Below are 26,761 nucleotides of genomic sequence, written 5' to 3' on the forward strand. Positions count from 1 at the left end.
GGGGTGAGGGAGTCACAGGGGGCGGAGACGACGGCCGTGTGGAGAGGTTTACGGGGGCCGTGTGTCAGGGGCCCGAGCACGGTGCGGTTAGGGGCTTGTTGCTGTGAGGACTGCAGAGGCCGCTGCACGGCCGGAACGGTGATCCCTCCCCGTGTCTCGCCGAAGACGGAGATCCAGCCGGAGACTCTCCCCGGGAGGGAGCCGCGGACGCAGCCCTGGAGGCCGCCGGGATGGAGAGGAAGAGGTGGGAGTGCTCTGCTCTCCCACAGGGCTGGAAAAGGGAAGAAGTGACCAGAAAGACGGGTCTGTCCACCGGCAAGAGCGATGTCTATTACTATAGGTGAATGCGCGGGGGGCGCCACCCACTCTCTCCACAGGCTGATGCCACCCCACCCGGACAGCAAGACGACCAGACACATCTCGGAGGATGGGGGCTGCAGATCTGGCCTCATATGGGTTATGCAGAATGAATTACTGCCCTGGCCTTTTAAGGGTTGCTAAACCGGGTGGGACGAAGTGATCTGGTTCTATACGAGCGTGCAGGGATTTATTTACCTGTCTTCAATTGTGTGAAAAAATATTGTTTGCAGGGTTTGAGAAAGCTGGTACATGCTGATCTGATGTGCCACAGGAGGGAGGAGGAGGTGTGATTGATTTTACTAGGCCGGCAAGCTTGATCTTCTCTTACCCCTGAAGGCCTGATCCCCGGGGGGCAAATAAATGCTTTTCTGACTTCACCCTGCGTAGAACAAATACGCTGGATGAACCTGCTTGCATGGCATTCATTGCTCGAGGGAACGAAGAAGGTGTAATGTAATGTAGCCCGGGGTGGTCTGATGTCCTTAGTGGTAACACAGCTATTCTTTTTATTTGAGGGTGTTTTCATGTCACCCCAGACAAATAACAGCTTATGAGATCCTGCCTGGCTAAAGAGGACTGGTTTATCCTACCTGGTGTAAACTCGAACTGTTGAACACACCTTGTCTTTACACAGCCAACTTTAGTTGAGCAAGGATGAATCTAACCAGGGTTGAGTTGGGAGAATATTGACTTCTGTCACCACTTCCTAAAGGACGGTGATCCCCCGCAACGCCCTTACCCCAATGAGAACTGTTTGGACCAAAGAAACACTATTAGGAATTCGGCCTCTAACGAGTTTACCAATGGTTCAACTTTTAGCTCTTAGAACTGTTCCCTGACTACAGTCTTGGGTGCCACGATCTGCTGCTTGAGAGCTTTACCACCTCTCTGGGCCATCAGGAAAACTCATTGCTTTCATGATTTCAGGAATTGAACTGGATTTGTTGCTTCAAGTCCACGGTGCTGCTCGTAGTTAAATAAAACTAGATTGCTAAATGTTTTATGAGTGGGATCTCACGCTATTTTCATACTTGACCTTATTCATTTTTTTTGGGTTATATTAAGCCTTAGCGTAGGCCTTGCAATTTATGCTTAATGATAACATGGGACTTGCTGTACACAGACCATAATGGCCAACCAAAGAAAATGATGGGAGAGAAAAAGTGTGATTGATATGATGCGGGGATCAAAAGAATGGGGCTTTGTTGCAAAAAGCAGCTGTAAGCACAAATGCTTTTTTATATTCGTCTATGTGTACTTTGATGTGCAGAAATGTCACAAAACTTCTCATTTTATTTTTTTTAAACTTTTCTTTTTCCTTTTGTTTCCTCCATCCTTGTTTGCTTGGTGCACAGAGATGCAGGGTTTACAAGCAGGTAAAGAAAAGGCTCCCATTCATACATTGTTTACATATTGTTCTTTCTTTTTTCTAAGTTGCATTTTAAAATTTTAAATTTATATTTATAGAGCAGCTAAAATGAAACACTTGGTTAAATGTTGTGTGCAAATCTCTATACTTATCAAATTAGCTCCCACCAGTGGTTTTAATCTATCGCTGGCAAAATGTCAGGTTCGCTTGCTACACACGTCTTCTCCTTTGCAGCTCACAAGTTCTTTTCAAGTGGATATCCCAGCTAAACTCCGTTAGAGGAGCTTGCATGTGTCTGCACATTGAGATCCAGATGTATATGTGCTTTTCACATCTAGTCATCTCTTGCACAGTAGCTACACGTGCAGCTGCAGAGGCAGACAATAGATACATAAAGTTGTGCGGTGTAAGCAAGCATTTAATTTACCAGGTGTTTGAAGATGTAAATTCACTGTGATCTACACTTCTGCTCAGTAGACACTGTAGCTTATTATTACCTATATACTATGAGCTCCAGTGGTAGTGAACAGTGTCGTTTTGGCTCAAGAGTGCTGCTAGCAGTGTCATTTGAAGGCTTATATTTATCTCATCTTGCTGACATCTGCTCAATAGTTCTGAATGTTATATTATGGTTTTTTCCCGGAATATAGAATATGTTTGAGTAGTCCTACTTCACCCCACATAGCTCCATTTTAGTGAAATAAGATAGCATTATGTGATTCTCCAGTAAACATTTGAAGTTTACTACTGAACAGCTAAGTTGTAGTTTTCACGGTGACGACCCTGCTCCCAAGGAGACTGTTGTTATGGTTGAATTCATTTAAGTGTATTGAATTGAGGAAAGGGATAGCTCTACCAGGGTGCTTGCATTCTCCGCTTATTTATTTGCACTTTTGATGATGTCCTTTTCTCCAGCCTGTCTGTCTGCACAGTTTGTATTTTTAATTGTCCTTTATGTAAGAGACACGCTTTCTTGTAAACAGCTCTGTCCTATGAGCACATCAATCTTGCCTAATGTGAACCACAGTAGCTGATGTTTTTCAAACCCCTCCAGATATAGGTTGACGCACTTTCTGCACATAAAACTCTTTTTGTACCTGAGGGTTGCTCATGAATTTTTAGTGCTCTCTTCCACCCCCAATGAAGTCTGTAGCACCAAGGTACGTCTTCTAGACTGAAATGTGTATTCGGTGTGTTAACGTCTCACTTTCCTTCCGTTGCTGACTTGCACTTTTTTTTTTAAACCCTGTATTTTAGTTTTTGTTCCGTTGCTTTTTGTCAGCAATTAATCTTTTCATATTTTATTTGAAATCTTTGCCAAATGTTTCGTTTACATTTTTTAAACCACATGAATAGCAATATTTCTCTTTGCAACTGCTTCTTGCTTCTTCTGAAACTTATTTCTAAATAGAAGTTTTTGTTTCTTTTATAATAAAGTTAGTATATTTTGCTACTTTATTTAATGCACATTTTAGTGTTCTACGGGCAGCAGTGATTACGCTAAAAAAAAAGAAACTTAATTCCAGAATATTCAAGGGGCTTGACGAAGTAAGACATCATATCTGTTTGTTCCCTTGTTCGGGAGGGGTGGAGGTGAATAGTGGTGTGGTTCGTGTAATTGGCAAACCCAGACCTAAGTTCGCTGTCCCCATGTCATATCAGACTTACCCTTTTTCCCAGCTGATGAGTGTAACTGAAAAAATCCTGCCCACTGCAAATCAGAGTATATTTAAGAGTACGTTATGTTTATCTGTCTGTAACTTAATGTCACTTTCTCTGTTAGCCCTAGTGGGAAGAAGTTTCGCAGCAAACCCCAGTTAGCACGTTACCTTGGCAACTCCATGGATCTGGGCACTTTTGACTTCCGGACGGGAAAGATGCTGATGAGCAAGGTTAACAAGACTCGTCAGAGGATGCGTTACGACGGCACAAATCAAGTGAAAGTAAGAACCAGCCATGGATGACTCTGTTGCACACCTGAATTAGCTAGTCAGCATATGGCAGGTTGTTTCCACTTGTTCTGGCTCGTATAACCTTCTTTACATAGGTTTGTGCTCCCTCCTAAAGCTTTTTGTAGTCCGCTCAAACAGTGTTGGATGCTTGAGTGGAATATACATGGACTAACACCCCTGCCAGAAACGTGACATTTTTGTTAAGCATAATCAAAGCAACCTGAACTTTGAACCTGCTTACACAGCGCAGTTCTGTGTTTGTGGTGTGTGACTTTCTGGCACCTGTTAGGGTTTCTGGGTAGTCTACTCCAGGATGATTATTGGTGAATTGGCAGAACACACAAATTCTTGTTTCATTTGTCTTTATGTGTGTGATGTTATTGGGAAATTCTAGACGTCTGAATCTTAAAATATGATCCAATGGTTAAAAAGTTACTTGGGTGGCAGTCAACCTGCAGGTGCCATTTCCGTGGTGGCCATTAAATTTACAGGCGTTATTGGGGTCAGACTGTTTTGCATTCACCGGGAATTGGATGTGTTCCATTAATTGTGTTTTTCAGCTAAGATTGTTAGTTTGAGATAAGGAGAGCAATCCTAAAGCTGTGGTTTCTCTGGCTACTGTGGAATTAAAGTACCCCAGGCTAATTTCTGTGGCAAATTGAAGGAGCTAATAAGGCCCCGTAGCGTGTAGAGGTGCTTAATGAAAAGCTGTGGGGTGACCTGATAGTTTGGAGGAAAGGGGGATCCATGCTAAGGAATCTAACAGGCTTTTATGAGAATATCCAGTCGAGAGAATCCTATGTTCCCATATTAAATAGTCTCTACAGCAAAGTGGATTGATGCTCTGTGTCCAAGACCAAAGAGAGCTATTTTAGCTGAAGTTTTGCACTTCCATTTGTCAGCTGAGGTTTTGAAGTTGTACTAGGTGACAATATGGGCAAATCTGGTGACTCAATCCAACAGAATCTACTTTGTTGGCTATCAAGTTTAGAATGAAGGCTGACCTTTGTATGCATTTGCCCAAAAGTTTTGATATGAGCTAAAAATTAAATTGGGTGTGTTGAATAGAGGTATTGTTTCTCTGGAGTAGATTTGAAATTAGAATCCTTACTGTCTCCCTGAAAGGCACCTAAGTAGTGGTGGATGATACCCGTGGATGGGATGGCAACAGAGTTATGCTGGCTCAAAATGGTTTCCTTTTAGCTTGTCTGGAACTGACTCTGCCTTACATTCTTTTGCAGTACATAGACTGGTACCACAATTGAACTGAATCTACTTTGTTAGCTCGAAAGAATACCATTTCCTTTCATGGATGCCAGCATTTCTTGAAGGGTGGCCTTCCTATGCATTTACACAAGATCGAGGGATTAGATGTGGGTCGAAAATTAGAAGATGTGTGCTAGAAGTATTTAGAGTGCATTTGAAGTAGGAAGTGTTGGGGTAATTTGAAAAGGCACCCTATGCCAAAAAGTGTTGGATGAAACCATTGGATAGGAATGCAGCTGCACTTAGTCTCAAAATGCAGTACTAGATAACACATTGTAAATTGCACATTTATAGTTTGAGACAAATCGATTTGCCAAGAATAACAAGCATTTGCAATGCAATAGGTCGCTCGCATTAGGAAAGTTTGAGCTATTGGTATTGTAAATGACACATTTTTATTCATGTTTTGTTTTTGAAAATAGCGAAATTAATAGCTTTGTCATTTACAATGCCAATAGTTATAACTTTTGCAAATGTGACACCTATAGCATTTGTAATGCAATATGTGTTGTATTTACGTAACTTACATGTATTGATATTACAAATAAGAATGGCTTTTAATTTTTTTAATAATTAATACTTAAATAAAAGTTTTTGTAATTTATAATGGCAATAGCTTAAACTTTTGTGAAGATTATGTTCAGTGTATTTTATTGTGACGAAAATCCAAGAACAAAAGTTAAATATTAACATCTTTTTGTTACATTTGTAATAAAGATTGAAACATTGAGAGAACATATTTGAACCAGTTGTTGTTGAAAGGTTGCACTGAGTGATGTTGTGATGGCGAACGAACGAGTGATGCTGTGGCATTCAGTGATGCTGTGGTAGCGGATAGTGATGTTCTGGTGCCCCTGAGTGATGCTGTGGTGGTGCTGAGTGATGCTGCATGCTATGCTATGTTTTGTTTTGCTATCCTATGTTTTAATTTGTTATGCTATGCTGTGTTTTGTTATGTTATGCTATGTTTTGTTATGCTAAGCTTTATGTTATGCTATGTTTTGTTATGTTTTGTTGTGTTTTGTTATGCTATGCTTTGTTGTGTTTTGTTATGCTATGTTTTGTTTTGCTACCCTATGCTGTGTTTTTTTATGCTATGCTATGTTTTGCTATCCTATGCTTTTTTTGTTATGCTATGCTTTGTTATGCTATGTTTTGTTGTGCTATGCTGGTGAAGGTGAGTGAGGGTGAGCGTTTTTTTTTTTTTTTTGGTAGAGTTTTATATAGCGCGAACTAGACCCGAACCGAATCAGGTATCAGAGCGCTTTACATAGCACAAGTTACGTTTTTACATGAGAACACACACTTTCATTTTTAGGCACGGGGAGATTAAGTGATTTGCCCAGAATCACAGGAGGTTTTGGCGTCGTTACAGAGACTCGAACCCAGATTCCCAGGTCCGAGGTCGAGCGCCTTAGCCGGTCCGTGAGGGTGAGGGGGCGTGACGACGAGGGGGTATGGGGTGAGGTTGTGAGGGGGTGTGAGAGGGTGAGGGTGTGTTAGGGTGATGAGGGTGAGGGGGTGTGAGGGTGTGGGGGTGTGAGGGTGAGTGGGGTGTGAGGGTCAATGAGGGTGCAAGGGTGAGGATGTGAAGTTGTGTGAGGGTGAGGATGTGAGGGGGTGTGAGCGTGACGTGTTGGTGAGGGGGGGTGTGAAGGGGGGTGTGAGGGTGAGGGTGGGTGAGAGAGAGGGTGAGGAGATGTAAGGGTATGTGGGTGGGTGAGGATGAGGGTGAGGGGGGGGGGGTGAGGGTCCGAAGTAAATGGGGACAGGGCAGACATGACAGAGAGAAACACAAATGTTAAGATAACAGTGCTCGAAGGGGTTATGAGATGGTGGAAATGGGATTAAAGGAGAAAGGATGAAAAGTTAAGTAGGAAAGAGGCCAGAAGGGAGACACAAAGGAGTGGAGTGTGTGGCATAAACAGTGAAAAGCAGAAAAGAATAAAGATGGATCCGAGAGGGTGCAAGTGGGGTCACATGTGGGAGAAGGAAGACTCGTTAGGAGAGTGTGATGAAGCTCTCGGAATTGCTGTGGCGGGCGGGGGAGCGCATTCCTTTGAAGTCTGATGCGGGGTCGGGGGAGCGGATCCCTTTGAAGTCTGATGCCGAGGCTTGTGGTGTGCTTTGTGCACGCGCCTGGCTCAAATGAACTGTACCCAATCCGCAGCAGTTTGGGTAGACTATTGAAAGCCTCCTTATAATCTCGACACAAACAAGCATTGCTAAAGCAATGCTGTAGGTCGAGACCTAAAAAATGTTGAAAGGTTTTTTCCCTCTCCATTTTTCCAGTGTCTGGATGGAAACAGTAGCTACCCTTTTCCACAGTAAGAGCACAGAGTATTCCAGTGCTAAAAAAACGCACTAAAATAGTCCGACACCATGTTTTCTCCGTTGTTGAAGGAACTTATTTTATTTATTTATAACGTTTTAAATAGCGCAAACTTGATCCCGAAGGATATCAGAGCACTTTACAATTTGAGGCAATTAAATAACTTCCCACCCTATTCCCCTATAAACCCACATCCCACTATGGAACTAAAAATGCAAAATTAGAACAAAAAAAATGTAATAATGACTAACATTTTTACACGGATAATAAAAACAAAAACAAATCTTATACCAAAAATACATGCATCACATATTTGTATGTACATTTACATTTATTTATATGCTTTTAATTTTTAGGTGCCTGTAAGGGAATAGCTGGTGAGTAGTTTAAATAGCATGTAAGTTACTGTTATGCAGTTTTGCAAAAAAATAATTACAATATTTATATTGCATATATGAGATTTATATTTAAAGATATACAATAAGTAGCAATGACATTTTTGTGCTATTGTTTCAACCTATATATATGCTTAATAGTTTAATATTATACTTTCTTTTGTTACCAGATATGAAAATATGTAGAAAGTTGTACGCCTGGTACAACGATAACATTTGGAGCAGTTTAAGCTACTTACACATCAAAATAGATCAGAATAGTACTTAAGAAAACAAACCAGAATTAAGGCAAATAAAGATGAATCTCAATGAAAAACCTGAAGCTAGGTTTTAAACTAAGATAACGAAATGAAATTCAACACAGTTGTAAAGTTTTAGATAGATAGAATTGCACTCAATAAAATGTACACAATGAAATACAATTTAGATTACATTTAAAAAGTGAAATCAAGGATTTACGTCTTTATACCCTCAGCCAACCACACCTAAAACTGTCCATTATACATTTCAGTGCAGTCCGAACGTCACACATCACATTCACTCTTTCTGTTTGTGCATACACTGCGCTGAGGAGCTCTTTTTTTTTTAACCTGCTCTGCATCATCTAGTCCGCTTGGTACCCGTCCTTCACTCTTATGTTACAAATAATAATCTGGTGTGTTTATCCAGTGCTAGACAACCTAAGCTCCTGCTGTCAAAATGAAGTGTTAAGTTGTTGATTTGTTTGTGCCGGACGGTTGCAGATTCAAGGAATGGTTACATAGATCGACTCATGCTGACCCTGCAAAAATAGGGACCGTTCAGTTTGGGTCATTGTAAAATTTTCTTCTCTGTCCCATCTGGTCTTAATGCTTTTTTTACCACCTCATAACTGTGCCAATCATTTTGTCTTTTTTGTTGTCTGCTTCATTAACGGAACGCAGGTTGAAAGTGGATATCAGCGCAAGCTTCGCTACTAGTGGTGACTGAGCATCAGTTGCTGTTGCTAGCAATGCTCTGTGGTTTATGTGTATGTCTCAAGCTTACAAACTTCTAAATGAAGTTTAAAAAACCAAAATGATTGACATTGCTGCTGAGTGTGTTAACATCGGATTCCAACAATGTTGTAACCAGCTTCAAACCCGGACCCAACATTGTTGACTGTTGCTGATTCCAACCATTTGGGTTTGTGCTAAGCAACCAAGAGGTTATGTCTACTGAAATTGGGTTTCTGCACTGTTTATAAACTACTACCTGTTGTAATATTGTGGTGGATGGTGCTGTGAACAGATGTTGTTATTACCCACTTGTGTGATTTTCATTTTTTTACCCCCCCCCCCCCCCTTCCTGAAGGGAGACAGTCTTGTCAGCTGCATTAATCCACAGTGCTGCAAATTGCAAATCTGTTTTTTTTCTCCAACGCTTCTTGAAAATAGAGGTGGGGATTCTGAATGAATATATTTTGTTTAAATTGTAGAGCATACATTGTCTCGGTGACTTGTGGCACACATAATATTACATTTTATCCTTACCCGTAGCTATGCTTTTTTATATAAAGTTGATGTTTTAATTTCTAGCCATATGGGCAAAAAACACAAAATATAATTGCATGGTTTTAGTACATGACCTTTTGTAAACTAGCCCTGAGGGTCAAAGTGGCAGTAACTCAGTCCAATTAAAAGATATACAAATCTACCTAAAAAATGCACAGTGATGAAACTGGGCACATATTGAATGCAATTAAAAGGCATAGCGCTCCAGTTTGAGTTGATAGGTCCTTGTGCTAAAGGACAATGCTCTACATTGATAGTGCTTACGAACATCAGTCTACTCTAACTATCAGTCTTAGGAAGTGGGTCAGTTGCACTCTACAGAACTATCATCTGTGTTGGTTATTAGTGTGTAGAATTCTGGCAAACAGTTTCCCTTGTGTAACAGGGATTTCGCTCCTATTTTCTGTGGTCCGTTAAGGTCCCACTGGCAATTCCCATTCTATATTTGGTAGAAGCAATGGTAGTTTTGATTTACAAGGGTGTGCACCTTTCTGGGAAAGCATTTTTGTCTTTCCATTGACCAGGTATATGGACTAACCTTAAGATGAGGTTGGAGTATGCTAGCTTTAGTTAATAAGTGGGCATTTTCACCAATATTGTGTATCGAATGAACGGATCAGCATGTTAATTTTGGCAAGTATTAAGACAAATTCTCTGCAGAAGTGCACTCTGAAAATATCTTTGGACATTTATCACATCTCATCACTAACTCACAATGTGAAGTTAGTGCTGGTTGCATCTGTTGGTTTGCCCAAAAGCATAATGATTTAAAAGCACATGCATGCAACTGCTGCATTCTGCTAGTATTAATTAAAAGTTCTTTTTTTTTTTTTTTTTTAGGGTAAACCTGATTTGAACACTGCTCTCCCTGTGAGACAGACTGCTTCCATCTTCAAGCAGCCAGTCACTAAGGTCACCAACCACCCCAGCAACAAAGTGAAGAGTGATCCCCAGAAAGCTGTGGACCAGCCGCGCCAGGTAAGAGCTTCTCATGCCTGCTCACGGAGAGTTTATAAGCGCAGCAGTACGAGGGCTGCAGTTAGTGGGTTCCTGTTCTCTGAAATACGGCTTCTCCATCATCTTAAACATAGGCTGTGCTCCCATTTGTTGGATTCCGTAACAACTTTATCAACTAAGAGTCCAGCCATGAAAACAATTCTTTTGTAAAGGTGCACATACACTGAATAAAAAAACTAAAATTACAAAGAATTTTAAAATGCACAGAGCTTCATTGCTGGAAAGACCCTTTTTTGTTTTCCCTCTTTTAAACAGAATACACTTCATAAAAGATAATAAAAGAAGACCTGTTTTAAGGCAGCCTACGGTTCTATAGTTCTGCAATGTTCCCGGACAACAGTGTTTCCTTAGTTCTTGTTGGGTCTCACCTGCGTATGGCTTTAGCTGTTGGTGGTAGAAGACGTGTTTACAGTACTAAATCAATAGCTTAGGATTCTTATTTTAAAGGTGAGAGCTATTGGCATTGTTAGTTTTTCCTTCTGGTCGCTTCTAAAACAAATAGCAGATAGCAAGGGGGTTGGAGGGGTGAGGTAGTGGATGGGCTCTAAGTGAAATGTTGACCTCTGCTGTGAAATGGGTAGCATTAGAGGACTAGATTTCTAATATTGTAGTCCACTCAACCGGATGACTGACCACAGTTTTTGAAATAACTCTTTGAGCAAGCAACCTCACAGTATCAGCTGCTTACCCCGAATGCTATTTTAGCTTTTCCCTCTTCAAAACTATTCTTACAGTTAAGCAAATTCTTTGTTTTCATAGTATTTGCCCATCGCAGTAATGAATATCTAATAAAATAATTGTATATTTCTCTGACAGTTGTTCTGGGAGAAGAAACTGAGTGGCCTCAATGCTTTTGATATTGCAGAAGAGTTGGTGAAAACAATGGACCTTCCTAAGGGCCTTCAAGGTAATGGAGAGGAGTGACTGAACTCTCAACTTAATATCAATTTTATCTAGGCACCAAAATGGCATTAAGCACACAGTGAATTCTGCTTAAAAAGTAAAGTCTTCAGATTAACTGTAATCTCTTTATCTATCACTCTGACAACCCATCTGCTCTCCCATATTTATGATATTGCGTCAAAATGGCCGATATTTTCATATAGTCTTGCGTTGCAACTGCAACAGTCTGTTTACTTAGCTAATTATTTTTTAATCGTGTTGATATGCATGCATATTGATTCGTTTTTTCGTTCATAAAGACAATCTTCTTTATAATGCAACTCTCTTCCAGTTTTGATTTCGACCTCGAAACTATGCTAACACATGCAACTTCACTTGTGCTATTTACAGACCCAAACCAGTTTAGTTCTCGTTTAAATCACCCAGAGAAGTAGTGAATGCAGAGAGAGAAGACAAAAGAGAAAACCTGATGCAGTACAGGACAAAAAACATATTGATATGCTTATTCTGACTTCCTTTCCCGCACATATTTCAATCAGTAAATCCATTTCAATCCTGTGATGTCTCCAAAGACTCTGTTTATTGTTGCAGTGTAAGATATCAACTTAGGGACTGATTTTACCTGTTGGAGTGGATATCAAGACTGTAGTCACTGCTTTTTAGCTAGAGGCGGGGCTCGGCCTTATATCTAGATAATGTTCCACTACCTCAATTTTATACTTGCACATGGTCCGGCACACTGTGCAAGAAATACGTACACGTCCATCTCTTCCTAATGGGACCAGGGGTTAAAACTTTACTGGGGGTTTCTAAATTTTAAACTTTAATATTTAATAAGATGGGCCTAATTATCATGAAATGTGTTGGGGCTTGTTCACTGCAGCTGATAAATCTACTTTCCGTCAACTTGGGCTATTCCACACTACTTATGCTTTAAAAACACTGGCCCATCTCACTGACTTTTTTTGATGCATAGATTGTGGTGGTATGTTACTAGCGTGTTCAAGTTGTATGTATATGTTCTCTAGTAAGTAAAGTAATAATTCTTATAGTGAGGCTTCAGAAGTGTTGTTACAGCAAAATATGTTTTTGTGTTAGTGGCACTATAGACTTTGTGCTTTCCATGAGGAATTCAAAATAAGTCATTTTTTCTGTCTTCCTTCAAAATGATCACCTAAGCTTCAAGCTTTTAAAAATGGTTAGGATTTCATACCATCCTTAAGGCCAATCCTGGGCAATCCGTGGTTATTTAACAGAATCCGTTGTGAGTTACTGTTGCCACAATACACGTGCTCTCCAGTTGGATAGCCAATGTATTACCTTTAGGCTTTTGATTTTGTGCAGTGAGGATGAGCAGACAAAACTTATTCCAGTGGTTGACAGGGCTAGAAAATGCAATTTGGCCCTTCCTGATCGACACAATAGCACAGGGGCCCCCTAAGAGTCAGGTAGAATTAAGAGCATAGAATAAAATTAAGGGCACAGAGTTAGACTTTCTTGTGGCATCTGCCCGTTCATTGCCCACAGAGGTTGAGGAGGCTACCATCTGCTATACAAAATGGATAGAGATAGCTTGTAAAAAATTAGCCCCAGTGAAAATTAAGTTTCCTAAACGTTCCCAACCAACAGCTCCCGATAAACAAAGAAAACAAAGACTTGCTTGTAAGCGTCTAGAACGCAACTGGAGTAGAGAATACAATGAAGCAGAGAAAGAACTTTACAAAGTCTTACGCTCTATAAAAGGCTCTTATTTAATACTAAAACCATTTTTTGCAAACCAAATTAAACTGGCTATATCTTCAACCAAAGAACTCTTTAGGAGCGTAGCCAGATTGGACGCCCCAGGCCCACCTACATTTCAGAGGAGCCAAGAGCTATGTGAGGAAATCGTCACCTTAATAAAATGTTTTACTCCTGCCCTTGTCTGGAGTACATTTTCAACAGTTTTCAATGTTGGAAGTGATGGAATAGGAGTTGGCGTACATCTAAGCATGTAAGTTTGTGGGCGTTGAGAGACTTGCCTTGCATTCCAAGCCTGAAACTGCCACTTCCTGCCTACTGCTAGTTTTGTGTTGATTTGTGGGAAAGCAGTAAAATAAGAGCCTCACTAAAACCCAAACCATGATATATTTGCCCTGGCACAATCGGAGATGCCATTTTCAGAGATTTGATAGGTTAAGAATACTGCTATAATTTGTCGCCTCCCTGCAAGGCACCAAAAGGGATAGGTGGATTTTTTTTCACAGGACAAATAGATCCTGGAAGCATCCTGCCCGTTGGACAAGTAGATAATACATTAAATGCCCACCATTACTTGTTCTAGTCCCAGACCTTGCTCTTTTCAAGGCTGGGGGTTAGCAGTTTTCCAAAGTTATTGGTTAGCAATTTTGAGACCAGCTAGACTAAGTTTGTGTTTTCCTGGCATTATTTTTTGATGTCTGTTAACGATAGTGTGCTGTTTTTCTGACTCTAGGTGTGGGACCAGGTTGCACAGACGAAACTCTCCTGTCTGCAATTGCAAGTGCCCTTCACACCAGCTCAATGCCAATCACAGGGCAGCTATCTGCAGCAGTGGAGAAGAATCCTGGTGTCTGGCTCAACACTTCACAGCCCCTTTGCAAAGCTTTCATGGTGACAGATGAAGATATCAGGTAAAGGCTGAATACTGTTGGGGTAAAGTGCTTTTAAAAAAATATATCCAAATAATTACTTTCTCATTGCACAAAACAAGAATACATGATAGAAATTGCTTCTGTATGTCACAATTGTAAAATTAAATGACCAGATGCCCGGACAAGGATGACTTGGTTATAGATATGAAACACTACTAGATACTCTGTATTGAAGCATATGTATGTGCTTTTTAATAACAAAAGGGTATGTTTCAGCATGTGTGTGGCAAAGCAAGACCCACGGCTGCATACAGCTTTTCTAGCTGTGGTGTATTTATGTGGTTACAGAGTAGAAGAAGAGTTGTTCTTCAGAATGCTAAAACTGATGCACAAGCAGTACCACAGTGGCATTGGTGAGTACCATGAACTTAATGCAACCAGTCCTTTCTGTCAAACCTTTGGTAATGTCCTGAGGCAACACCTATAACTGGGAGAAGATTGTTCATTAAAGGTCCCTCGACTGGGATCATTTCTCAGCGTTGAAGGGTCGTCTTCACCGTGATGTTACACTGAAAGTTGTTTTACCCCATACCTTGAGAATATCTCCACAATAGACATATGCATGTGTTTTACATATGCATTTTTTGTAAAGCACAAGGATGATCTCAAGACAGATGGCTCATCAAAACTGAGAGGGGTCTATAATAGGAGACCTGGCGGGGTCACCTCAGCAGTGCAAAAACATCTCCAAAATTGAGGTCTACATTGTTGTTTTTGTTTTTTTTCCTTGCTGCAAAACAATAAACATGTTTTTCTTTTAAAAAAATTGATGTCTACATTGGAAGAGTCTTCAACCTAGGCTGTATTCCTTTGGCTGTGGAGACAAGGAGGAGTGAATACCTGTATTTTGGTTAAGAGAAAAGCTTGTGGTTCAAAATTGTTTCTGCACAAGCAAATTAAAAAAAAAATTGCTGTGTTTTTATGATGAGCGAATAGACTGCTCTTGGTTTATCTATTTATTCCTTTCCACTAAAATTAAAAATGAGCAAAAGATGGTTTCTTATGTTGCCTCGCTCCCCCAAGAACTGTCACATGAAGACTTCTTTCCAGCTTTTATTTTCTTCCTCTGAAGTATTTCAGTATCCTTTTCAGAACTATATATACTTTTATGTCAGTGGTCCAGAAGAGGTTTGCTTCCTCTCCCCCTGAAACAGTAATTTGGCACAAGGACTCGTTTGGAAAAAGCCTGTAGTAACTTTGCCATTGCTTTGAGAGCAGTAAGCACCACAGCGTATCAAAGGGTTTGACAGATCACTCAGGTGCTCTTTACAAGCGGGCTTCAGAGCAAAAAGTGAGACATGATGGAGATTTTAATTGAAGGCTTTCTGGTATCAGTTCATGTAATCCGTACAAAAGGAAAAGTGGCTCACATCTCAAGGCAAGGATACACTTATAGTATCTTTGTGTGTCCCTCGTCCAAACTTTGTCTGAAATTTGAGTGCACAGTAGAAGTTTCCGCCCTGTTCCCAATCCAACCTCCAAATGCCACGTATAGGCACACCAAGCAAATCTATAAACTGATATGTGACAAACCCAAGTAACGGAGCATTTCTTTTCGAGCTGAATATTATCCTTGTGTTTCACTTGGCTGTCCGTTGTGGTGTTCTATCAATTTCCTAACAATAAAAGACTTACATTTTTCTACTTTAAAACTTCTTTGAATTGTGCATTAATTTCTCCTTCGTACAGTGGATTTGCTTGCATCCATGCAGTTTGCCTTTTCCTGGGTAGAGTTTTGTGCAGCTCTTAGAGGTATACTGGTGTTGGATGTGTTGAGAATACAAGGGGAAAAAATCTACTTTTGATTGCTTTTAAAGGAAGCAAGAGGAACTTGTGCAGCAGGTTCGCAAGAGACTAGAAGAGGCACTTATGGCAGACATGCTTGCACAAGTGGAAGAACTCTCCAAAGACGGGACTCTGTTGGCAGAAAAAGATAGGGACGATGACGACGAGGATGAGGACGAGGAAGAACGTGAACAGGAGATGGAAGAAGCATAATCCAGGTACAAATCCAAGTTTTGAAATGTGCTTCACTTTTATTGTCTACCTACTAATGTTGGCTGTTAGTCACTTAACTTCTCAGTATGTTACTTATGAGTGCAATTTACAGATAACCTCCTGTTGGATCTGGCCTTTTTTGCAGGGTTCTCTCCAAACCTTTTGCCTTCCTCCTCCTGTTTTTCTGATCTTTTTGTTGACTTTAGGACTCTGGCCACTTTACCACTGTTAATCAGTGTTAAAGTGCATATGCTCTCTCCTCTAAAACATTGTATAATTGGTTTCTCCATAATTGGCGTATTTGATTATAGCCCGCCGTAGTGGGCTATACCGGCTATTAAAGGCCCTCTCCAGCGTTTAACAAGGGAGAAGGGACTTTTATAGCTGGTATAGCCCAGCTACAAAGGGCTATAAGGCTATTAGAACATTCTGCCCATGAGGGCAGAATGTTCTAACAAATAAAACAGCCTTATGGGAGCGCGAGGTATTGGAATCCCCTCAGACTCCCTGAAGCCTTTGTTCACAGCCAGAGCTGTGAACAAAGAAACATTGGAATGTTGGAGCTCCGGGCTCATACCAGCCATTAGAAGCCCGGAGTACTCCATTGTTTGCAATGGAGCTCCCAACATTCCAATATTCTAATTACTAGTAAGTCCCTAGCTCAGTGCACCATGTGTGCCCACGGCCTGTAAATCCAATGCTCCTAGCAGTAGTGGCTGGTGAACTTTGAAAGTGATGAGGCGCAAGGACAAACCTTGAGTTTGTTTGCCTGCACAGTTCAAGGGAAATGCGATTTGATGGGGTCCTCCAAGTGGAAAAGGGTGAATTTTCAAGTACAATTTTCTTTTAAAAATTGACCAAAAGTCAATGGCTTTTACATGTATTTATAAAGGAACCCTCATAAGAGATTTTGAGAATTCCGGGTTTACCAATCAAATTGGACTGCCCCAGTTCCTCCTTGCTCCCTTCTGCAAAATAATCCATTGCCTGGTCATGTTTTACTTTGTTGTCCCCATCTTTCACTTTCACTGTGTCTCTTTTCTGTTTCACCACCCTCTTGCCTTTCTTTTATCATTACTGCCTCGCTTCCCTTTTATCCTTTTACCCTCCTTCCCTTTCACCTTGTAAGCAGAAGGCATAGTGGTCCTCCGTTTATTGACCTTGATAGAACAAATAACAGACTTAACCCAACAGGTAACTAAACTTGTTGTAAGTTGCATGTATGTGCCTGAGCATTGTCTTTTCAGAAATGTGCTAAATCCTTGTTTTTACACATTTACCACTGGAACTGTGACATAATAAAGTTAGTTGTGGCCAAGCAGGCACAGTGCTTCCTGTTGGCGTTTGATTTGCCTGACCACACTACCTTGCATAAAGTGGCCTCTCAGTGTGCCATCTGTTCAATAAATGCCATGTGCCAACTCTAAGATACCCTATCAGAAAAGGTCTTAGTCTTAAGTTAGTGTAAGACCTCTTCGTCCCACTCTGTTATAATTTAAGACATGGTCTTTTTAGAGCTTAAGATCTCTCTCACACAGGTGGTCTTCTACTCTCTCCATCACAGACCACCGTATATTATTTTGGATTGAGAGACCCATCACTCTTTTCACTTGGGAGAAATCTGTTTTAGAATGCTGTCTCTTATGAGCTCCCACCTCATTGGCAATCAAACTCGTCTAGAAATTACAGCAATAGTCCTGGATCCGCTCTTACTCCCTGTCAACTCCAAAGTAGCCAAACTCCAGTGGCCCGGTCCCACGCCCTGAACCACGCTGTCGGCACACATGCACATGGGAATAGAACTCCTTTTATAATTTATATAAGTAGACTGTCGTTAATTTCAAGCAGCAGAGTTTCCAATTTTAAACATTTGGGCCTCAATGGTCATTGACAGCTCCCCCCTTAAACTCCCCTTTTCACCTCTAGCAGTTCCCACGAAGTACTGTGTAGGTCACTGAAAATGTGCAGAGTGGTTGTGCATGCTGGTTTGGATCCATGCCATTTAAACTGACCAGAACCGCCTGAAGCCTGAAACTAGAGTAACAAAGGCAGTCGCAGTGCGCTAAGACCTCATGTGAACCCCACCCCTTTCCCAGCTTATCACAGGGTTTAGTGTAATCGAGGACTGCTGATCACACACCACCCTGCAATGAGTTGGGAAAGGCGCATCCTCACAGACTGACACACACCTTGGGAAGAAAAGAGCTAAAACTGAAAGCACCAAGGCGGTGTTAAATCAGTGAGGATGCTGTGTTTCAAAGGTGGGCATGGTCTGACCGCTTTGCAGGTTACAAGTGGCCAGGGCTAACACTAGAGAATCCCGGGAAAACCTGCAACTGGGGCGCATGCACACTAGCGTATGGTCCTGTCAAAAGTGCCACGTAAATACCTGACCCTTGTCGAGAATGAGGGTCATGGTGATAACTTGATAACGACTTGCACTGCTCGCAATCAAATGTTGAAAATAATCAAGGGCAGCTTATGTGGGTAGGGGTGGGGAACCTCCGCTCCTAGGAAAGGAGCCTCTACCGGCTACTAGTGGGCCTACAGCACTGATTGTGCCATCCGCATGAGTGGCCTTGCACGCATGTCTCAGATCTGCCACTGCAGTACCTGTGTGTGCAGTTTTAAACTGCCACTTCAACCTGGCAGGTGCACCCACCTGCCAAGCCCAAACCTTCCCTTTTATTACATGTAAGGCACCTCCAAGGTAGGTCTACGGTAGCCCCATGGGCAGGGTGCAGTGTATTTAGAAGATAAGACATGTACTTTTTTGTGTTTTACATGTCCTTGTAGTTAAATACTACTAATTTCGTTTTTCACTACAGCAAGGCCTATCTCTCCCATAGGTTAGCATTGCAGCTGCCATCTTACAAGTGTATCTGCCAGTTGGGAGCTGATTGAAAATTTGAGTTTGGTGTCTCTGGACTCACAATTTAAAAAAACATATTTTAGTAAAGGTGGTTTTTAAATTGCAAGTCTGAAAATGCCACGTGTAGAAAGTTGGCATTTTCTTACTTTAACCAGTCTGTGCCTATGCCTGTCTCTAAATACACGTCTGGGTCAGGATGATAGTGGGTCTGTTTGTGCATTCACTCCAGACATTCACACAAAGAGATCTGATGTGTGCCTTGCATATCCTGATGGCCCATTACCAGGCTGATCGGCCTTCCTGAGCTAGAATGGGGGGAGGAGTTGTCACTGACACCTGAATGGGGCTGTGCCTGTCCTCTCACAAATACGTTTCCACCCCCTATAGTGTGTCTGGAGCCGGGGAAAGCAGGATCTTGTGCACTGCCAAGACCTTTCTTTGAAGTTTGCCTACTTCAAAGGCTGAAATGGGTATAAGTATTGGATCTCTGACACCATATACTCGGAACACTTCTGGGTTGAGGACATTCTGCTTAGAAGAAGAGCTGGAGGGATTGCCACTTTGCTGTGTTGGCCTGCTGTGTCTGTCCTGGGAGTGCAAAGACTGGACTTTGCTTTCTACATCCTGCTTCCAAGTTTCTCCAAGTCCTTCATTTGAGCTTGCATCCTGTTAAGAAGTCTCTGAGCCATCAAAACTTTCACCTGCAATCACTTGGACTCTGCTGCTGTGAGTCCTTCTCTGTAAAATTGTGCAAAATCTAGTTCCTGGGCCCTTGGAAGTGAGTTCTGGTGATACAAAGAAGAAAATTCACGCATCAACTCTGTGTCATTCGGAATCTGCGCAGTACGTCTAAAACTCGACTCAACGTCGCTATCTGCTCCGAGGTCGACCGCTCAAGCCATTAGACCCATCCTCTCCCAAAGTTTACATACATTTATTAATACACATGACAATTTAATTTATTATGCATCATTACATTCAATTTTTATCTTCATTGTGATTTACATAATTACCATATCAAAATATATATGTATTTTTTTAATTACAATTTGTATAAAGTTAGTGGGTTTTTATTGTGTTTTCAACTTCTTAACAATGTTGGTACTTCTAAATGCTTTACATGTTTTCTTAAGTTAAGCCTGTCTGTTCTGTTCCATAGTTACCAGAGGTTGCTCATGTTTAATTGTTTTAAACTTATGCTGGACCCAACAAGAAAGTGATGTGACATTATCACTTGTGGTGGACTCCCACAATACACCCCAAATAATCCACTTTGTCACACTAACTATGCAGAATTAGATCTAATTATCCTTCTAATACCCCTCCCCCACCACCACACCTGCTTCCTTTGGTTGAATGTATCACAATGTATAGCTCTGTGCGTTGCTCATAATGATATCCGTGGTCCTTCATTATGAACTTTTCATGCAAGGTTGCTCCATTCTAGGTTGGCCTTGCTATCCTTCACTTCAGAAAGTCTGGTGCTAACTCTTCTGTCATCCAGACATCAGAAAACTATATTCCTTTGAGAATAAAAATTAACATCCGTATTGAATTCCTGAGTGCTAAAACGTGGATATCAAACACAAGACCATGGTAGAACGGAAAATACATTCTTGCACAACTGTGCCTATTTTTACACTTTGTGCTCCCAACACCTGCTTTAACTCTGCTAAAAAAAAATCACAACATGATTGGAGCACACCCAGTGCCTCCCACAAAGAATCCACTAAAAACCGTTCTCCACCCTGGCATATTTAAAGGTGTCTTAGTTCCCTCAACACCATCAGATTTCTTCACCAACTTGTCAAAGGATAAAGCACTGTTTTGTTTTTTGTTTTGTTTTAAATGCTACAACACTGAAAAGGAAGGAAATGGGGCCAGTCTTTTGGGGGTTGCAGCAGAGTATTTAAACTCGTTCAGTTAGGGTCTAGCCTTAGTCCTCCTGGCAATTAATTTGCTTCCCATCTGAGTGATCGGAAGGCTAAGTTGACTGCATTCGATATCTCTACAACCTTGGTTGATCAACTTTGACTTTTCGTTATCTCTGTTTCTTTTTAATCTTGTTGTACAAAGAGTTAATTTTCATTTTTGTATCTCCCTTTTTACAGGGTCCTTTGTTCATCCGAGTGTTTAAATTTTGAGGTTGCCAAACTGGTAAAGCACATCCAGTGCATTTGTGGGAATTTATTCATTGGTCAAACAGCCTCATTTGTGAGAGTGCTTGTTGGCAAGCAGAGAGTAAAATATCTGCCAAAGACCTCTTTTGAGGTTAAAATGTACGAAGGAACTGGCCGAGATGTATTTATCTACTTCAAGATAATTCGTACTTTGGTGAACTTGTAAAATGTGTAAGGGATATGCCAGTGAGGAGACCGCCGTTTTTCTACTATCCATTTATTTTGAACCCCTCCTAGTCTTCTTTGCAGTATCTATTGCAACTGTATAGTTTAACGATCATTTCCTTTACCACCATATGGATAGCTGATGGGACATGTTTCTCAGATTTCTTCAGAATTTCTGTTTGCAGAAAATTGATATGAAGATGTACGGAAAAGATTTTACAATGTAATACTGTGATACCTCAATTTGTCCCTTTTTTCGACGGATTTTTGGTCTTTTCTGCAAAGTGATGCTGGACAGCTGGAATGTGATTCGTTGGCTCATACAATATGCTTAAGGCTGAAAGAAGCCATATGAATCTGATGATAGCCACTGTGTCTTACAAATGGTATATGATGAGGATTGTTGCCATACAGTACAAATTGAGGTAATATGCTGGCAATTTTTTAACTGGTCCTAGGAAAACCATTGTTGGTAATTTTGTCCCTAATATTTATCGGTTTGAATAATGCATACATTCCCCACTCCTCTACCCCCCAATAAAATACTACTGTGAATGAATGAAGTGCACATGACTAAAGAATAATGAAGTAAAGTGCTGCACCTGAAGACGTTTTTTGACCACCATACAGTATTTTCCAGTTCTGCTTATAAGAAATTGGGTCTCATTACTTGCCCAGGATAGTGCTTCGTATTTAATGCACTGAAGTCCATCTATTTAACTAGTTCTGCTGATCTTTCCCTGTTGTTTTGACATATTCCACCTTGGCTTCCTGCCTGTTGATTTTTGCTAATGTATTTCGTGTTTTTCATTTTTAAAGTTGTATCCATCCCCTACTTGTGCAGTATATAAAATATACTAGCTTAAATATAGCTTTTAAATCCAAATCTACAGCCAAAAGTACACAAGGTATTTGCTCAACAAGCATCTAAACAGTAAAACTTTAGGTATGTAGGATACAAGCTTGCTTTTGGCCTGTTTTCTGCCCACTGCCCCAGGGAGATTGAGATTTCCTCCTTGCATAAGGTGAGAACCCATTTGGGAAATGGGTAGAACAGAATCTGCTGATTAATATTATGGTGTTAAAAATGACAGTCCAAGAAATGAAATTTAATTCTATGTGTAATTTCCCTTTATTCTAGATAATACTTCTTATCTTGTGTATTTGGCTGAGAATAAACTTAGACTAAAGAGAACTTTGGCTTTTAGTATAGACCTTTCTGAAGGATACTTGTACCTACAGGTTCTTCACCTCTTGAATACTCACTCAGTTGCTATACTGGTCCGAGCAAAATCTCTTCATAGCTCCTCTGTGCGGGTAGGAGACGCCTGGCTCCATTTGATGCCAGAAGTGGCTTTCCTGTGATGTTGCCAACCTGCTAAAGTGCCCATTCAATGCGGTTCAGGAGTTCATTTTCCTCCTCAAAATGTTTCACTGAAAGTACCACAACGAAGTTCTCCCCCCCTCCCCCGCCCCCTAATTGTTTGGTGTTTAAACTCTGTCAGGACTATAAGGGACAAATGCAAATCCCCCCCAAACACATCCGACAAGTCTGTGCTGTTTAAGTTCTAATCTTGACTCCATGTCCTGTAAGTCATGTCAGAGCATGTAACCCTAGGCCACCAACGGAGTGAGTCAAAGCTCATCATGGTCAGAGCAAAGGACAGTAGATGTAGGTATTGAGCTAGGTCCTGCTCCTTATTCCTGGCACCACCAGAGTTGAGATTCTGGCAGAAGAAATATAAAAAAAGGAGAGTAGGTACAAAAGCATGCAGAAGCAACGTAAGTCATAGAGGCTGCTCTCTGACTCTGCATTGCAGCGGTATTTGTTCCAAATCAACTACCCCCTGGTACTCCACTGGTGGCTCCAGTGCTGCTATACCCACAGCAGTACCGGGAATTCCCATGGGTGCCCGCAGCGGATCTGGCATCGTATCTGAATGCCATATCGAAGTGTTTCAGTGTCCAGTGGTCCCCTTGTAAGCAAGCGCCTTTCGCCCACATGGGGCCTGTATGTGACCGCCGACGTGGCCCCTGGCACCAATGCATCTTCCTTCAAGACCTTACTCGTTGGTGCAACCAATTCCTGATGTAGCCCTGGCTCCAGCTCCTGTTATAACTCCCTCGCCATCTTCTTCAGGCTCCCAGCCTTCAATTTACATGTCCAAGAGGGAGACGGAACATTTAATGGAGGAACGGAATCCGATGTATGACCTGTTTGGTACTGCCTCTGACCAGGATGATAATCAAGAGCCTATGCAGGAATTCCAGGGTCTTGTGGAGGTTAGCAGTTCTGACAAGTCCATAGGAGTAAAATTTACAGACCCATCAGGATCGATCCTTACCAGTGTATCCTCCTAGTATTCAACTATTTGCAAGACAACAGACGTTTTAGAGCTTCCCTTGCGCTCTGTGGTGACTTAGACTGACATCCTTAAATGCTACCACTAACTACTACCCACACTAAATAATGCCCTATTGGATCTTGTCAAGGACCAAACCATCTTTCGCTCCTGAGGTCAACCACCCTAATGCCTGGAGATATTGTTCGTCACTCTTTAACCTGAAGGTGGTATCCTATTTGAGGAAACCCTTCTATTGAAAATCTCATCATCTAAGGTTCATCTTCATCCAGTCTAACGCCTAGGAATTTTCTAACAGCTCCTGGTGGTAAGGGTTAAAAAAAAAGAATCTTGGGACAAAACCTTTGTGACTGGCCTAGCCCTCAAGTCCTTAAACACTATCTGCTTAATGGGACGTAATGTTCGCATCCTCCGGCATAAGGCTGGTGCACAGATCTCTAATCTTCCACACTAACTTCAGGCCCACTTGCATGACCTTATCCGATATAGGTAGGCAGCATCAGGCGAGGTTATCAAGTCAGGCCTGGACATGGCAGAATTGGTTGCCATATCTATGGGGGATGTCTGTCGCTGTTAGACAACGTATCTGGCTAAGAACCGCAGGATTATCATCAGGCGTCCAATCCACACTCTTGGTATTCCCTTTCAAAGGCTCAAAATTATCTGGGTAAGGATAATTTAGCTTTGCAACGTTTTAAGACCAATTTGGCTTTTATCTTGGTTTGCTGCCCAAAGGGACCAGGGTACTACTACCTCCTCCTCCCCTACCACCACAGGCAAGCAGCTCTAGTTCTCATTGGCGACCCATTTGAGACTGGTGGGAGGACTGGTTTCACTTTTTCCACAAGCCAGGAAGGCCATCACTTCGCACCAGTGTTTTTTTTTTTAAAGTCATGGAATAAGGGTATACTGTAACTCTCCTAAAGCCACATACCCCAGTCAGAAATTCAATGTGTATCAAGTAGATCTCTTCACTACTTGTTCCAATTTGCATTGCTCGAAGTTGTGTGCCTTCCAGTATCCGAGGCAAGGAGCATTAGGGACTGTGTTTTGGTAGTAACAGAGCTTTCCTCTCCACTTCATGTTCCTTCCAAAGCGTGGTATGCAAATTTATTCACCCCCCACCTGAACTTCCAAAGTCTCCACCTTCATTCTTGTAGATGTGATGAATGTGATCTTATCCACCCTTCTTTCTTCCACCAAGTTTTGCTTATTCTGGAAGGTGACACAGGTTTATGGTTTGGTGTCAAGACACCAAGTTGACCCATTAAAAGCTTGTGTGTCTGCTCATTTTCTGCTTTCGCTGTGCCTTGAGTAAAATGAAAGGTACCTGGCAGCCTTGTGGCCTTTCCACTGCCTCCCAGGCCAGAAGTTTATGTTCAAATCTCCCACTGTTATATGGTTCTTGAAAGGTTTGACTAATATATTTATTCCCACGCCATATGTTATGGCACGGTGCAATCTTAACCTGTTACGAGGGGTAAGAATCAAACCCCCTTCACGGTTGTCCTATTAGCCTTTTCACTATTGAGAAGCTTTTTCTTGTTGTATTCACTATCGCAAGGGGTTCTCAGCGAGTTGCATGCATTGAGCGTCAGGCTTTCATTACATCCTTATATCCTGACAAGTTAGCCTCTGAACAGAAGCTGCCTTTCTCCAATGGGTGGTAACCCCCTGTTTCATCTGGATCAGTCCGCAACTCTGGCATCCTTCACCCAACCAGGGAGAAAAAGGTGGGACATGCTGATCGGAAAACAGTACTATGTGTGCAGCAGGAAAGCGAAAGCATTACAGAAAGCAACCTTTTCCCAGTGAATTATCTTGTGCATTAAGATCTGATATGCATGCCCCAAACATAACCTTCAGAGGGCATTAGAGCACACTCCTTGAGAGCCCATCCGTACACTTCTGCTCTAGTTGGATGAGTCCTAATTGGTGAAAAATGCAGAGCGGCGACTTAACCCTACCTTCACAAAGCACTATGATTTGGATTTGGAGGTGAGAAGAGGTGATCATTTTGCCCCTTCTGTTCTCCAGTACTTCCTTGTTGAACCATCCATCAAGGCACTCCTTCCTGGATATGAGTGTTGCTTGGGAAGCTATTCAAGAGATGAGGAACCTGCAGGTAGAAACATCCAACAGAAGGAAAAGTTACTTACCTTCCCTAATGATTATTCTGATGGATAATCTTATTTACCAGTAGATTCCTCAACTATCCCTCCTACCTACCCATTTAGCGAGATGACTATGAACCCATATAATAATGTTCCAAACCATTTTTCTGCTGCACTACAAACATATCCGATGTCATTCAACCCGCTGTTTCGGCAGCGCTGAAAAAATTGATGAGAAATTGATGTCAGCACGACTGTGGTGGCTTATAGCATCAGTGACATCACTGGAATGTCGCCTCCGGTGCCGAATTGAGCTGGGCTCCCACTATCGTTTGGAACGAGCTATGGAGAAAATTTCTACAGATCAATCTGGCTCCCAGGTGAGAGTTCATGAGGTGAGAAATCTGAAGGTAAGTAGAGTATCCACTAGAAATATTGTTACCGTAGATAAGTAACTTTTGCTTTGAAGCCCTGTTGTCAATTTGGTGACCTGACTTCCATGTTTTTCTATGGCACTCAACACTTTTTATTTTTTATTTTATCATGCTATGGCAAAATGAGACCTAGAGGCAAATGAGCAGGTCTTTCCCGTGTCAACACAGTGGCCTCAACTTCTGTTAAGAATTTGCCCGATGGGATGTTGAACTCTGTACTTGATGCTCTGGAAATAATTTGTGAACATCTACAGCAAAATTTAAATAGTGTTTCTTCACAAGCTGTCATTTTATCAATTGGAATATGTTTGGCGAGAAGGGATGGGCTCTATAAAAATAGATTTTGTGTTCTAGTTTTATTCTGTGTATGTGTATAATTAAGTTTTTGACATGTGTATTCTATAGTCATTTGCTGTGCACTACTCCACCATCTAGGGTTTGAGTGTGGGGAAAAATGAGGGGGTATTTTCATGTGTGCATCTATCCTCTGTGCTTTATTATGTCTAATGATGTCCAGCGTAGGTACACAATAAGCCTGATGCATGACCATCATCTTAGCATTCTACTCTCAGCGGTCATGTTTGGAAATATAGTGTTTCTTATTTGTGTTGGAATTTTTGGCTGTAAATATTTTTTGTAGAGATGTCTTGCCTCTTCTCACTCAGCAAATACAGCATTTAGTATGTGTAATATTTTTTCTTACAGTCTCCATTTGTGAAGGCAGTTACACCAACCATAGTTTTTGAACCTACTCCTATATCAAGTGTTCTGTCACCAATGGGTCTTGTCCGCCCTATGCAAAGCACCATAATAAACAAATAAATAAGCAAGAATTTG

The 26,761-nt window shown here is 41.4% G+C and overlaps 1 protein-coding gene across 3 annotated transcripts; it reads left to right on the forward strand.

Annotated features, from left to right (window-relative positions):
* Positions 1-26,761, forward strand: MBD3 (methyl-CpG binding domain protein 3). 3 transcript variants are annotated; one of them, XM_078670062.1, is made up of 8 exons: positions 2-244; positions 1,716-1,736; positions 3,513-3,672; positions 10,047-10,184; positions 11,040-11,130; positions 13,600-13,777; positions 15,616-15,801; positions 20,780-26,761. In XM_078670062.1, the coding sequence occupies exons 1-7, from the start codon at positions 231-233 to the stop codon at positions 15,794-15,796; spliced, it is 783 nt and encodes a 260-aa protein (XP_078526188.1). In that variant the 5' UTR covers positions 2-230; the 3' UTR covers positions 15,797-15,801; positions 20,780-26,761. The 3 variants fall into 3 exon arrangements, with proteins under 3 accessions (XP_078526187.1, XP_078526188.1, XP_078526186.1); XM_078670060.1 differs by having other exon boundaries at positions 11-340; XM_078670061.1 differs by lacking the exon at positions 1,716-1,736 and having other exon boundaries at positions 1-340.

This window comes from Lissotriton helveticus, chromosome 12, assembly GCF_964261635.1.
Source record: "Lissotriton helveticus chromosome 12, aLisHel1.1, whole genome shotgun sequence".
NCBI classification, from domain to species: Eukaryota; Metazoa; Chordata; class Amphibia; order Caudata; family Salamandridae; genus Lissotriton; species Lissotriton helveticus.

Coding starts and splice junctions, on each gene's coding strand:
- MBD3 (XM_078670060.1), top strand. CDS start 231: ATGGAGAGGAAGAGGTGGGAGTGCTCTGCTCTCCCACAGGGCTGGAAA. Junction 1,737..3,512: donor GATGCAGGGTTTACAAGCAG/GTAAAGAAAAGG, acceptor TTTCTCTGTTAG/CCCTAGTGGGAAGAAGTTTC. Junction 10,185..11,039: donor CTGTGGACCAGCCGCGCCAG/GTAAGAGCTTCT, acceptor TTTCTCTGACAG/TTGTTCTGGGAGAAGAAACT.